At 44.4% G+C, this 15,638-nt stretch overlaps 1 protein-coding gene across 6 annotated transcripts in view; it reads right to left on the bottom strand.

The window, feature by feature from the left end:
* The window catches only part of ofcc1 (orofacial cleft 1 candidate 1), a 141,285-nt gene that overhangs the window by 37,018 nt on the left and 88,629 nt on the right, over window positions 1-15,638 (bottom strand). For all 6 annotated transcript variants that reach the window (XM_048175062.1, XM_048175057.1, XM_048175059.1 and 3 more), the window contains 3 exons: window positions 12,803-13,039; window positions 10,675-10,927; window positions 900-1,063 (listed from right to left, as the gene is read on the bottom strand). In XM_048175062.1, the coding sequence (XP_048031019.1) occupies window positions 900-1,063; window positions 10,675-10,927; window positions 12,803-13,039 (654 nt within the window). The remainder of the gene's footprint in view (window positions 1-899; window positions 1,064-10,674; window positions 10,928-12,802; window positions 13,040-15,638) is intronic.

The raw sequence follows: 15,638 nt of genomic DNA, 5'->3' as shown, positions 1-15,638 counted from the left end.
GCCTTGGATCATCCTTAAGTTTACAGTCTCATCCTTCTTCCATCTTTTTCATCTTCACATCTTTTCTCTCAACATCAGCATTTCCCTGTACTAAATACAAACACGAAAAGATGCTGTTAACTAGATCAATAAATGTCAAGTCGATTACTTTCATAAGACGTTTGTTGCTTTCTGTGCTTTCTGTTAAATGTAAATGTGTGGTGTATATGATAATATATCAATCTGCTCAGTTGCTTGGCTTCACTGCAAGCAGCCTTGTGTTTTCTCTCTCCCTCTTGTACAATTAAAAATGGCAAATGAAGAACGCCTCGTCAAGGTCAGGTGAGTTCCCCTATAAAATGAATGCCCTGTTCAGAGAACAGGATCTTCTTGCACTCGTGTTATCAGGCGTTTCTGTCTCTCCCACTTAACTTTGCTTATTATTAAACCACCTATTTTGCATTATCAATGTATGTGTCATTGCCTGTTTATGTTATCTCTGGCTGTAGATTAATGTAATATAATTTGGGGCTCATCCAGGATTACACTTCCAGAGAAAGTTATATTCCTAGACCAAAATGTATCTAGAAATCATTTCATTTAGTTAGCGTTTAATTTCCAGTACTACAAAGAATAAAATCCTGCAGTGAGATTCTGAGCTAGTTGTGTTTACACAGCCAGTTGGTTTAATTCAAAGTTTATATTTTGATTTCACTATTGGACAATTTTCTGAAATGCCTTTGGAGGAAATGATTGGGAAAAAAGTTCAGAACCAAGGTTGCTTCAAAAGTGAGTGCTCACAGTTAAGCAACACGATATGCAAATGAAACAGACATTCTTTACTTAAAGTCGATCCACTGGGACAACTCCAGAACAACTTATTATTTTATGTTTGTTTGATTGCTTTTAAGGTACTGTACCTGAGGAAGTAAACATAAAGAAAAGTGAAGGAGAGGATGCAGTGGACGCCATACAGGAAGAGTGTGATGATGATGCCTGCTGTACCCGACTGCTCCGTCCGAAAGAAATGCCAGTAAAGCTTGGCAGCATCCGCTAACGGTTCCTCTGCACTGTAGGACAGCCGCTGACCAAACAAAATCAAAAAACATTTTACAAAATCACAACTGTCTCACAAATATAAAATGTAAATATATAACTCTCTGACTGACAAATTTTAAAGGGGGCGTATCACGCACAGTTTCTGCCAATCTCATGTTAATCTTAAGTACCTATAGAGTAGTATATCATCCTTCATATCGCTGAAAAGTCTTTAGTTTTATCATATTTATAAAAGATACATACGCTGTACCGAGTCTTTCCGGAAACAGCCGAGTGCCTGGAGGCGTGTCGTTGTGAGTGGAGATAGTGACGAGCTGTCACAAGCACGCGTAGCTTTTGTGTAGAGATCGGCTGCAAGCCAATAGCGAAGGTAAGCTAAATTTAAACACGCGCAATACGCCATCGCATTATCCATGGATAACTTTTGAATCACTATAATGAATAAAGCGTATAGTGAATGATGAATAATGAATTTATAAATTCACTATGTTCGTATTGTTTACATTATATGCACTTAGACGCCTATTGCCAACAAAACAGAGGTTTTCTGAGGTTCCGACTCATGACCGGGATCATTATTACTGTGACCACTCTATCTTTCAGTTTCAAACGACCTGTAAATCCAGCATAGAACTGGGCCTTGTTTATGAAACCTTAAGCGCCGATCCTGAGGGCTCAAACAGCCATGGAAAAACACAAGATATTCTCCATTCACTTTAACCAATAAAAAAGTTATTGTAACTATCAGTTCCCTTTCAGTCGGTCACGTTCGACGTACGTCAGTAGTGACCGACGAATTGGGATATCGCTAGAGAGCCCTATCAGCTTTGAGTGAACTAAAACAAGCCAATGGAATTGGCGTGCGATATTTGCATAATGCGCACCGCCTCCGACAGGTGTATATAAATAGGAAGCAGATGCAATCGCACTCTGTTTTTCGCTGAGGAGCCAACAGTTGGTGTCCAGCTTCAGACTTCACAAGAGTGAAACTAAACAGCCTTGCAGATTCAGCGTCTGTTTGTGTTGGCGTTAAGGCACAACAGCGAGGTCGCGAGCTTCCCGGGGAGCCTGAGCTAAGCTCTCAACTGCTGTTTTAACAGCAACTGAATTCCCATATAAAACGCAGTTGTATGTTGCGATTTGGGCCGGTTCCTCCCGGTGTGTTCGGGGAGTGGTGTACCCGAACACATCGCGTCACTCCCTGTGTGCTTCAGCACGAGAGAGCGGACTCTTCCCCTTCTAAAAGAGCTTCACAGACAGACACTGCGTCTTTTTCAAGACGTCATTCTGTCTGTGCGTTTCTGGAGGCGGTCGTTTCCTATCCTCATTGACGGCCACAATCACTTTCTCTCATGTCTGCTTAGCTTGCTGAGACTGTGTTTGTGGGTGGTTCATATTCTCTTATGAGAATATGCCCACGTCGGCGCGTTGTTTGTCTCGCCTTTCTCGTAAGGGCTTGAGCCTTCAGCGTGCCGTGTGCCGTCGAGCTGCCGGCTGACAGCGCGCGTTGCCATGGCAACCCTGCGCGTTGTCTGGCGCTCTAGATGCACGGTCGAGACTCGAGCGCCTTTAATGAGGTGGAGTCCCCTCACTTATTCCCCGATCTAGTTTATTTTTCTGAATCAGAAAAATACTACTTTGGTTAATAAGCCTGGGTGACCAGAGGATCACAGTGGGGCAATACCCGCCGAGTCATTCTCCGTGGGCCCCCCACTCCTCTAGTGCATCACAAACATGCTGTGACTATGTCTGTGGGTGGTTCATGTTTAGTACAACATGGCCACGTCGGCGCCCAGTGCGCCGTGTGTCGTCCAGTTGGACAGCCACGTTCACTGTCCAGCATGGCTGGTAGCTTCTGCTTGGATTGCTGGTCCTTCTCATGAGGGACCTAGCGTCTTAGTCTGGGCTCCAGCAGAGGATCAGATGTCGACTGCTACATTGGAGAGAGTATTGTTAGGCTCTGAACATGAAGATGATGCTGAGCGTCCCACAGTTGTGATGTGCTCATGCTGAATCAGATTCAGACTTGACAACCATGCTTTCCCGGGCCCCTGGGGGCGTTGTGCGACGCGTACTCGCTTTGCCCGGCCCTTGTCTTTAGCCCGGACGTGCATGGAAAAACTTGGCAGTTTGTAGCCTCTTTGGTATCAAATATGGTACGCCAAGGAGGCCATAATCTGCATTACAAGTTTTTTCTCTCTCACTACCCTTTAGGGTGGGGTGGCAGTGCTACGGGCACACCACCTCTGCCCTGCATGGGTCTTGGCCCCTGGCAAGCCCGTGGTACGCCAAAGCACTCATTGCATGTGGGTAGTTCTGAGTCAGGGTTGAGCTACGCATGATCCAGGTCATAGCGCAGGCCCCTGGCCAGACAATGTCCACTGTGGTGGTCCGGAAACACCCCTGGCTAGTCTTGCTGGGATGTGTCGTTGTCAAAGTACACTTTCTCGACGCACTCATCTCACAAGCTGGCCTAAAACCCAGCCCGCTCCCCCCGCAACCAACCCAGTTGGTTAGCGGGAGGCGGTCCTGGGGATATGGCGAACTGAAGCTGAAGTAAACAGTTCTTTCCCCGGAGGAGGGCCGGGTGGAGAATTCTGGTCTGTTCCGCCGCTGGCTCTCCGGAGTCCAGCGGTACCCACGAATAGAACTGTTATCTGATCCTCCAGGTCCCAAGAGGGTGTGGCTGGTAGTGTGCAAGGCCGCGCCTTGCCGCTCTCAGCCCTCTCTCACTTCACCATCCAGGTTCCAGTGTGGTGGCTCAGGCCGCACCCCATGTGCCGTCTCCCATTCACACTGCTACCTCGCAGAGTCTGACCACACTCCGGGCCGCTTCCATGCCGTCCGAGTCGGGTCCCCGTACTCTGCTGGCGGCTGTCAGCGTGCGAGGTCCTGCCTTGTCACGCGCAGCCCCCCCTCACATCGCCAGCAGGTGGCAGTGTGATGGTGCAGGCCGCGCCTCGTGCGCCGTCTCCCATACGCACTGCTGCCTCGCAGAGTCTGACCACACTCCGGGCCGCTTCCATGCCGTCCGAGTCGGGTCCCCGTACTCTGCCTCGCTGCCCCACCCCCGGTGGTGCCTTTGGTCCCGCTGGTTCGGTGTCTGGAAGCGTGGATAGCGCTCCCCAGCCCGTCCAGCTGGCTCATTCGTACCGTCAGACTCGGCTATGCGATTCAGTTCGCCCGGCGTCCCCCGGTTTTCAGGGGTGTCCACTACACTCAGGTGTCACTGGACAATGCACCTGTTCTCCGGGCGGAGATTGCTGTCCTCCTGGCGAAGGATGCAATCGAGCCGGTCCCTCCAGCCGATATGAAGTCGGGGTTTTACAGCCCCTACTTCATTGTACCAAAAAGGGCGGTGGGCTACGGCCAATCCTGGATCTGCGCATCCTGAGCCGGTACCTTCACAAGTTGCCGTTCAAGATGCTCACGCAGAAGCGCATTTTCGAATGCGTCCGTCCCCAGGATTGGTTTGCAGTGATCGACCTGAAGGATGTGTACTTTAATGTCTCGATTCTGCCTCGCCTCAGACCCTTCCTACGGTTTGCGTTCGAGGGTCGAGCATATCAGTACAAAGTCCTACCCTTCGGGCTGGCCCTGTCACCCCGCGTCTTCACGAAGGTTGCGGAGGCGGCCATTGTTCCCCTCAAGGAACAAGGCGTTCGTATTCTCAACTATCTCGATGACTGGTTGAACCTGGCCAGCTCGCGAGAGCAGTTGTGCGAACACAGGGACATGGTTCTAGCTCACCTCAGCCGGTTGGGTCTTCGGGTCAACTGGGACAAGAGCAAACTCACCCCCGGGCAGAGGATCTCTTATCTCGGTCTCGAGCTAGACTCGGTCGCCCGGACTGCGCGCCTCACCGAGGAGCGCGTCCAGTCGGTGTTGACCTGCCTGAGTACGCTCAAGCGCAGGACAGCGGCCCCACTGAAACTTTTTCAGAGGCTCCTGGGTCATATGGCATCTGCAGCCGCGGTCACGCCGCTCAGATTGCTCCATATGAGGCTGCTTCAACACTGGCTCCGCGGCCGGGTCCCGAGATGGGCGTGGCAGCGCGGTACGCTCCGTGTCCCCGTGACACCGAGCTGCCGTCGCACCCTCATCCGGTGGTCGGACCCCTCGTTGTGCCCCTGGAACAGGTGTCCAGGCACGCTGTGGTCTCCACAGATGCTTCTGCCACCGGATGGGGGGCCACGTACAACGGGCATGCAGTGTCGGGTCTGTGGACGGGGCCTCAACTGCATTTGCATATCAATTGCCTGGAGTTGCTAGCAGTACATCTTGCACTGGGCCGCTTCAAGAAGCTGCTGTCAGACAAGCACGTACTGGTCCGCTCGGACAGCACTGCGGCCGTTGCGTACATCAACCATCAAGGTGGTCTACGCTCCCGTCGCATGTCGCAACTCGCCCGCCATCTCGTTATGGAGTCAGAAGCATCTGAGGTCGCTTCGTGCCATTCATGTCCCAGGTGTGCTCAACCGTGTAGCCGACGAGTTGTCACGGCAGCCTCCACTTGTGGGCGAGTGGTGGCTCCATCCCCAGGTGGTCCAGCTGATTGGCAGCACTTCGGCGAGGCCCAGGTAGACCTGTTGCCTCCCCAGAAACTGCCTACTGCCAGTGGTTCTATTCCCTGACCGGCGGCACGCTCGGCACGGATGCCCTGGCACACAGCTAGCCCCCGGGTCTGCGCAAATATCCGTTTCCCCCAGTGAGCCTTCTCGCACAGCTCCTGTGCAAGGTCAGGGAGGACGAGGAGCAGGTCTCGTTAGTGGCTCCGTATTGGCCCACTCGGACCTGGTTTTCGGACCTGATGCTCCTCACGACAGCCCCTCCTTGGCCGATTCCTCTGAGGAAGGACCTCCTGATTCAGAGATGGGGCACCCTATGGCACCCGCGTCCCGACCTGTGGAACCTCCACGTGTGGTCCCTGGATGGGATGCGGAGGTTCTGAGTGATCTCCCGCAAGCGGTCGTAGACACCATCACTTCCGCTAGAGCTCCTTCCACGAGGAGCCTCTATGCGCTGAAGTGGAACCTGTTCGTTGAATGGTGCTCCTCTCGCTGAGAGGACCCCCGATCATGCTCGGTCAGATCTGTGCTTTCCTTCCTGCAAGAGGGCTTGGAGCGAAGGCTGTCTCCCTCCACCCTCAAGGTGTATGTCGCCACTATCGCTGCACATCACCATGCAGTTGAGGGTAAGTCCCTGGGGAAACACGATCTGATAGTCAGGTTCCTGAGGGGGGTGAGGAGACTGAATCCTTCTCGCCCTTCCTCCATACCCTCTTGGGATCTGACCCTGGTTCTTACATCTCTCCGGGGTCATCCCTTTGAGCCTCTGCAGTCAGTCGAGTTAAAAGTACTGTCTCTCTAGACCGTCCTCATGGTTGCACTGGCTTCGCTTAAGAGGGTAGGGGATCTGCACGCATTTTCGGTCGACGAATCGTGCCTAGAATTCGGGCCCGGTGCCTCTCATGTCATCCTGAGACCCCGGCCCGGATATGTGCCCAAGGTTCCTACCACTCCCTTCTGAGATCAGGTAGTGAACCTGCAAGCGCTGCCCTCGGAGGAGGCAGACCCAGCCCTAGCTTTGCTCTGTCCTGTCCGCGCTCTGCGTGTGTACGTGGACAGAACGCGAAGCTTCAGGACCTCAGATCAGCTCTTCGTCTGTTACGGAGGCCAGCAGAAGGGAAAGGCTGTCTCCAAGCAGAGGATGGCCCACTGGATAGTGGATGCCATCGCCTTGGCGTACGATTCCCAAGGCGTGCCTTGTCTGCTTGGGTTGAGAGCCCACTCCACCAGAGGAGTGGCCTCTTCCTGGGCGTTGGCTCATGGCGCCTCGCTGACAGATATCTGTAGAGCTGCGGGCTGGGCGACACCTAACACGTTCGCTAGATTCTATAGCTTACGTGTAGAGCCGGTATCTTCCCGTGTACTCGCTTCCACTAGCCGGTAGACGCGTTGAACCCGCTCTAAGTGTCGGCTTCCAATGCCATTCCCGCCCCCTGGGCCGGATACGTGCATCTATTGACTCCAGTCGTGTTCCCCACTTGGTGAACCCTGTCAAGTTCCTCCCCCTTCGGCTCGGACATTGCGGAGTGTCTGATGCCAGGCCAACATCCGTCCCTGACGTTGTCTGTTGGCTGGGTTCCATATGTCGTGACTCCTCTACGTGAGCGGTCCCATATGTGTAATTGTCCACGGTTTAAAACTCCCTACGGCGAGTCCGTGTCTTTCCCTTAGCAGAGCCAGCTCTGCTGTCACCTGTCAGATGAGTCTCCCCCTACCCAGGTGGAGCAATCCCAGGGACTCCATATGCGTACTGCCCCCCGGGCCAGTCCATTCCCACATAAACTCCTCCCCCATTGGGTAGGTAGTGGCCTCCGCAGCGTCCCCTACGGGTTCGCTTCCCCAGTGTAGTCTAGTTTACTTAGTGGGTATGTCGGAACAGCAGTAGACTCTCTCGGCGTAAGCTCGCCCCCTTCACCGTCCCAATTGGTGCAACGGGTGGCTAGAGCTTGCACTGGGCACTGGAAGGGGTTTCGTAACTGTGGCGCTTTATTTGGGATCCCAATTCGTCGGTCACTACTGACGTACGTCGAACGTGACCGACTGAAAGGGAACGTCTCGGTTACGTATGTAACCCTCGTTCCCTGAAGGAGGGAACGGAGACGTACGTCCCGTCGCCACAGTTTCTGTACCCTCGCTGTTGTGCGGACACCAGTTGTCTCCTCAGCGAAAAACAGAGTGCGATTGCATCTGCTTCCTATTTATATACACCTGTCGGAGGCGGTGCGCATTATGCAAATATTGCACGCCAATTCCATTGGCTTGTTTTAGTTCACTCGAAGCTGATAGGGCTCTCTAGCGATATCCCAATTTGTCGGTCACTACTGACATACATCTCCGTTCCCTCCTTCAGGGAACGAGGGTTACATACGTAACCGAGACGTTTCTATGGTTATTTTAATGACAAATATCGAGAGTATATCAATGTAACGTGTGAGAACAAAACTCTCAGCTCCACTTAACGCTGGGTTCTTTGGGAAGCTTATCAAGGTTATCTTTCCCTCACAACCAAAAACACTCTTCTTTGGTCCTGTGTCCTGTGCAGCGCTGCCGACGACTTCCGTAAAGCCGAACGCGCGTTGATGGGCGTGCTCTTGCTCTCTCTCTGGTCAACGTGTGCGTGCGCACCCTTCCGGGAGAAGTGCCTGTACAAGGAATTCCGCCCCCGTTTATGTCACTCAGGCCCATACTCAGGCCCATACGCAAACCCTTCCGTGAGGATTTGGAAGAGTATTTTTGCCACAGAAACTTTTGAAACTTTGGCCATGTTTATCATGATAATCCAACTCTTTAACAGTGTAAATAAGTCAGAATGCATAGTGGAACAACAAAAACAAAATCTTACTGAAAGCTCATTTTTTGGGACATCAAGCTCAAATTTGCAAAACAACTTGTTTAGATTTATGGCCTTGATTTTCTCACAGTTTTAAAGTAAAGGAAATTATATTTTATAAAAATTGAAAATAGTTTTTTTGTGCATTTTTCATAATAAGTGTAAAAAAAAAGAAGAAAAAAAAAAAAAGAGAAAATGTAAAATTCTAAAATTTTAAGTTCACTTTTTAAAACTTTTTTTAGTTCAGCAATAATCTGCCAAGTGACGTCATTATGACGTCAGTTTAATTTGGAAATTTAATTTTCAAGTCTATGCTCAAAAAGTGAATAAATGCATTACTGCATAAATATAATTTGGTACCATAAAATCCCCTAAAAACACAAAATATTAAATAAAAAATATTAGACTAAAATTTAGTACATTCATTTAATTGAAATAATAATAATGATGATAATAAAAATGGTATTTTTTTTTACCACCATACGAAGAGCACCAGAGGGTTAGACCCATAATTTGCAAAAGGAAAACAATTCTGCCATTTTTCAAATTGCCCATCTTAGGCACAAATTCTGACAAATCCAGGCAATGTTCTGTAGAGCAGCACTGAGCACACCCCTCACAGCTCTCCACTTTTCTGTTCACCACAAGTTTTTTAACGTATTTCTTTACAATCTCTCTGTACATAATTCAATTAAAATCTGTATAGTGCTTTTCACAATACACATTGTTTTAAAGAAGCTTAACAGAAAATTCATGTTTCTACATTACAATTTAGAGTTATCTGTTATCAGAGGTGACTGATAACAGATCTTTTTTTGACATAAGATGGAGTGGGTGGATGTAGGCTTGCTGCGGTATTCAGTGTTCTTCCATACACCTATATTACTTGGCCACTGCAGCACCGTTATTTTGCTTTTTTACATAAATAAAAACCTTTTAGTTCAGTTGGACAACTTTGGTGCATTGGGATAACGTGTATCGTTAATACATAACAACAAAAACGTATGCTACAATTATAAACCGAAAGCTTCTACTTTGCTCCATATAGCATGAGCTGCAGAGTTGCAGCACAGCGCAACAGAAGTCAGATTTCACTTATCACGTGATGAGAGTAAGCAGAATAGACTGGCACAATGATGGTGGAGGATTCGGTGCGCAACGGATTCTGAGAGTCATTGACAAACACCTTGTCTTGTAAAATGTGAGGTCAGTACCTCCACTTCCTATACGTGGAGTAGCCTATTCATGATTGTAAATTAGAAAATGAGAGTTAAATCAAGCGCACATTAGAAAGCAATTGCAATACCCCGCATATTGATAGAGGCTCACTGAATCCTTGAAAATATAGGCCTATGCTACAAATGATCACTATGATCACAAATTTATAGGCGAAAGTGAAAAGCGAGCGCACAATCAAAAGTATGACACCGCCCACCGGTGTTATCGGTAATACCGGTGTAAAAATTTTATAGGGTGGATATTGTTAAAAAAAACGTACAATACAGGTTATATACACTGCAGTTAAAATCATAAACAAGTACTTTGTTTCTTTAATTGTTAGTCAATAAAGGAAAATATTGACTTTAAATCTCTTCTTTAAATCATGACAAAAGATTATTAAAACATAATGAAATAAAATGTACTTTAAAGTAAAAATTTTAATTTGACATAACTACAAAGTCCACTTTTTAAAAGTGTACTTTATGAAAATGTACATTCTTTAAGTAGGCCTACACTATCTATCAAGTAGTTTATTAACATTATATTATATTATCTGCAAGGACAGTCTTTTAAAAAAAAAACAAACAAACAAAAAATTAAAAATTAAAAGAGATGGGTATATAATATTTCCATAAACTGAAATTAAGGGGTTAGTGTTTGGAATAGCCACAGTTTTTTTAGTGATGCCACATCTTCATTGGTTCTTCATCATTATTCTGTATATTCATAATATCACAATACATTCTGACAATTTATTACAATTCTAAATGTTTCTTCTTATGTTTGGATCTTCATGTCTCTAAACTTCTGAATGTACAGTGTATTATCATATGTAAATGCCATTCAAAATTCCCAACAAAAAATGCACCTAAAATCCTAAATAATCTTATCTTTCTACAGTCTGTCTATCACATCCTTGCTCTCACATTCAGTTTTATTTGTAAAGTGACTTTGCTAAGATAATGTGAAACTTCTATTTACAGTCCAGAAGTGTCCACGTTATTTTAAGTGACTTACCCCCAGGACGGCATCCACAGCGAAGACCGCCAGAGGGTCCAGCACTGTCCACACTGCCGCAGCCATGATAAACTTTGACAGGAAGGAGGGCGGTGAGCCAAACGCTAGCTGACAGCCCCATCTGATCAGGAGCAGCAGTAGCGTAGCTGCATTCAAGGTCAGGGGGCCCAGCAGCACCAGCAGAACCTCCTCCAGGGTAGATAGCAGCGAACCCTGATAGACCAGATCCACCGTGTGCACACCCAACCCAAATCTGCCCAGAGAGACACATGACAGGAAATTGATTTAGCAAGATAATCAAATAAAAAAATAAATGAGAAATTTGTAAAAATTGTAAACTAAATCAATTCTAAGTTATGTGGTGTTGTTATAGTCTTAAAAAGAAAGGTTCCTGAAGGTTTTTTTTTTTTTTTTTTGCAGCGATGACAGATAAGACCATTTTGGGTTCCCCCAAATACCTTTTAGTGAATAGGTCTAAAAATACATTTTTAGACCTAATACTTTCTACATTTTAAACATTATTTACATTATATATATATATATATATATATATATATATATATATATATATATATATATATATATATATATATATATATGTATATAATGTTTAAAATGTATAAAGCAAAATAACTTACACAGATATGTAGTGTTTTTACACAAAGTTTCATGTCTTTCCTAATCTACCATCATCTCTCTGCTCATTAATCCCTCTCCAATGTTACCTGAGAATCTCTTCCACTCTTCATTTCACCTACTCGGCCCATTTCTGCTGCTCACGTTCGCCACTCCGGCTGTTCTATTTTCCAATACTTACTGTAGATTATGTCTTTCTAATACATTTTAATTTTTAAGATGATATTTTAGATTTATAGTCACACTCAAGTCGATTTAATTCAACTCAATTCGAGATTCGACTTCATTCAGTTTTGTTATATTATTCAGTCTGAGATTCAACTTGAATCCACTGCATTCGAGTTTCAATTTGATTTGATCTGCATATTCTGTATATGATACAATTATAGATTTGATTCTATTCCATTGTCAAATACGAAACGCACACTTCATGTTTGTTTTAGGATGCTTTGCTGTAAATTACGTCAACAGATCTAGCCACCTAACACAACTCACTCAAGCATTTACAACAGGACCTGTGTTGGTAATGAAGAGTTTTTCCACATGCTTGTGGTGCAATAAAATCCACAGAACACATGTTGTTGTGTAGACGGGTGGGACTCATTTGGCACTGCAAGGTTGTGTGCTGATTTTGGAGTGTGTTTGAGTGTGTAGGAGTGGAGGGGGGTGGTATTTGTGAGAATGCTGGGGGTAATGAAATGTGCGTGGGGTAGAGTGAGAGAGAGACACTAATGACTGCGGGGTGTGCGAGCGTGTGTATGTGTGTGCTGTCAGTTTGCAGCTGATCTCTGACCGCTACTGTGGTCACCAGCCCTGTAGAGAAACGCTCGCAGCGGACAAACGGACAGACATGTGGAACATGTCATGAGCCTATGACCCCAGCTCTGTGTTTTCCACTTGTTTCTCCCTCATCTGTCCTTCTTTACATTCCTCTCATCTTCTGTCAGTCGTTTTCCATTATTTAATGATCGGATTTGTTTGGCAACAACACAACTTGGTGCGTAAGAATTTTCACTGAGTGACTTCTGGATGATAAATTAAATTAACACCACATGCAAAATAGAACCACACTGCGGTATCACACAGGGTTTATGATGAAATATTGTCCACACAATAGGAGAAGATAAATTCTTTCCAAATAATGGACACTTAAAGGCCGTACCACCGCATGTTAAAATCAACTGAATTTCCCCTCATGAGATTGTTAAAGTTCAGACAAGCCTTGTAAAAGATGCATGTGTATGCGTTTGTTTGCATGCATATAAATGTACACGCACGACATATGACAACAGCGCATGAATCACCTGCATGCATATTTTTTTTGCGTGTGACTGTGTGTTTCCAGTGAATTATTGTAAGCAGACATTTGTAAAGGTCAGCATATCCTCTCCTGGAATATTTCTGCATGTATTTGTGTGTTTGGAATAATGATGAGCTTGACACTGTTTGTTTGTGAATGATTGTTTTGTGCGGGTGGTCATGCATGTCTCACCTGTTGATAGGGATTTGTTGAGCCTGCAGAAAGAGCCACTGGCTGCAGTAATGCAGGTACAGACGGGGAAACCACATTACACTGAACAGGAAAATGCTCAAACTGATCTGAGACAGATGAGGACGTGGACGGCAGGACAGATCGAGTAGTGACGGTAGGAGACGCACTGCCAGGCGTGTTCTCTCAGCCGTCCCGCAACACACAGGGGCAGACCTGTGCAAACTGTGTCGGTGAGATCTGGGGATGACACATACCAGTATGATTCTGTAACCTTAAGCTGTGAGCACATGAAGAGTCACTGTGGATGACTATGAATGAATAAATATGAAAAACAAAAAAACGTTCCATTTTCATTTAACATGTCTGACTGAAATCATTGCAAATTTAGTTTGTGGGGACAAAATTTAGATCACATTATACAGACCATATTAACAGCTGTGGCTAGCAAGTCCAAATATCAGTAAAGAAACAGTTTTGTTAGTTGTGATTTTGACAATGTGATCTGGTAATGATACATTTCTAAAAGGAGGAAAAGTTATTACATTATTTAATATTTAAATAGTGATCTTTTTCTGTGATGGGTAGAATATACAGTTTGTCCAGTATAAAAATCATTATGTCTATGGAAAGTCCCCACAAAACATGAAAACCCAACATTGGGTTGCATTTATTTGATCAATAATACAGTAAAAACAGCCATATTTTGAAATATCATTACAATTTGTTTTTTTTTAATACATCCAAAATGTAATTTATTCTTGTGATGATAAATCAGAATTTTCAGAAGCCATTACTCTTCAGTGTTACATGATCCTTCAGAAATCATTCTAATATGCCAATTTTCTGTTCAAGAAACATTTATTATTATCAATGCTGAAACCATGATGCAATAAGTTCTAAAGAACAGCATTTATTTGAAATTTTCTAACATTAGGCTAAAAATGTCTTTACAGCAACATTTAATTGAATGTGAGAAAAGTATTGATTTCTTAAAGTATTGATTTGAAGAAAAGTATTGATTTCTTAAAAAAAAAAAAAAAAAAAAAACTGACCCCAAACTTTTGAATAGTAATACAACAATCAAGCAATCACAGCTGACTAAGATACGAAAGATCACATCTACAATACTACATCTACACAAAAACACCTTTCTGTAAATCCACAACACCCTAGACAGAGTTAATGTGTCAGGGATGCTTCCCTGTCAAGCCGCATTACGCCACAGCGGCAAATAAATTCTGACTTGCATCCCCTCTCTAATGAACGTATCAATGATATATGAACAGATGTATTTTTAGCCGCCTGCGCAGACTAGCTTTTCAAGAGAGAATGTCTAATGCAATGTGAAATCTGTTATTGCCACAAAACTGATTTTTATTGCTATAGCTCCACTTCTTGAGGTTTCTTTTAAAGAAAGTGTGATGTTAGAGCATGTACTTGAAATGTGAGGCAGAAAAAAGGTAATGTGTTACATTCATCTGTGTTGTTACATTCAGACTTTGTACTATTACTGTCGTCCACAGACAGGGTTAGTGATTTGAACAAACCTCTAATTATACTTTGTAACTCATCCTGCAATGTTTGTGCTACAGTATATGGACATAAGTGATATCACAAATCATATTGTTAAAAATCTATCTAAATAATCTGTCCCACTTTATATTAGGTGGCCTTAAGTACTATGTACTTACATCAAAAAAATAAGTACAATGTACTTATTGGGTTCATATTGAATTGCAAAACACTTTTGCTGCTATTGAGGTGGGATACGGGTAAAGTTAGGGAAAGCTTTGGTGGTATAGGTAGGTTTAAGGGTAGGGGTAAGGTGTAAGGGATGGGTCAACAGTGTAATTATAATGTAATTACAGAAATTAATTACAGATGTAATTGTATGCAGGTGTTTTTTAAAACATAAGTACAATGTAAAAACATGTATGTACACAATAAGTGCATTGTATCAAATAATTATTTTAAATGTAAGTACATAGTAGTTAAGGCCACAATATAAAATGGGACCAAATAATCTAATGTTTGTCTGAATTACCAATAACTCAAAAAACAAATTGCATCCACTCTTTTCTAATATAGATTACAGGAAAACTTTAGAATTATTACAAGTAGTGTGAAGTGTGGCGTAGGTGCAGGTCATGACGTGTGTTGGCAGGAAAGATGGGCAGTGAGGTGGGATTGATTTATGGCCTAATGCCTGTGAGGCAAAGCACAGCAACCCTGAGAACTATCTGTGCCTTCAGTTACTGCTTCAAATCTGGAGTCACTTAAAAGCTGGATGTCTTTTTCTATTTGCAGAATTAAGTTATTTGCTTTCACTTTTTCTGTTTTGGACTAAAGGCATTGTTTTGTAAACGTGCCAGAGCCACTTTTTACCCCCTCCATCAGAGAAGATTTTGAGTCACCCAAAGTGCTAAAGAGGGTCAAATATGAAACCAGAGGTGAGGGAGTAAAAGAATGAAAGCAGAACTTATTTTAAAAAAGAAGACAGAAACATTATGCTGACTTCTACAATAACCCATTTTGACCTGCATAAGGCATCATCGCATGGTTCCTTCATAAATAAGTCGATGCCAAAATGCACTGCAATATATCTTAATGTATATTAGTAATGTCAAATACTGAACAAATGTACAAGTTAATTAAAATGTACTGTTTTGCCCAATATTATATGTTCCTATTAGTTTGTTTTTTTATTTATTTGTTTTTTGTTTAGTTTTTTTATATATAACATGCTGTTGTCAAATCTTATTGGAACAAGTCTAGTCTCTTGTCCGCTTTACACAAGGAGCTCTATTTGTGAATATAGAGTTTCAAATCAGTCACT

The sequence above is a fragment of the Megalobrama amblycephala genome, linkage group LG22, assembly GCF_018812025.1.
Source record: "Megalobrama amblycephala isolate DHTTF-2021 linkage group LG22, ASM1881202v1, whole genome shotgun sequence".
Taxonomy (NCBI): Eukaryota; Metazoa; Chordata; class Actinopteri; order Cypriniformes; family Xenocyprididae; genus Megalobrama; species Megalobrama amblycephala.
This window is presented reverse-complemented; position numbering and strand designations above follow the sequence as displayed.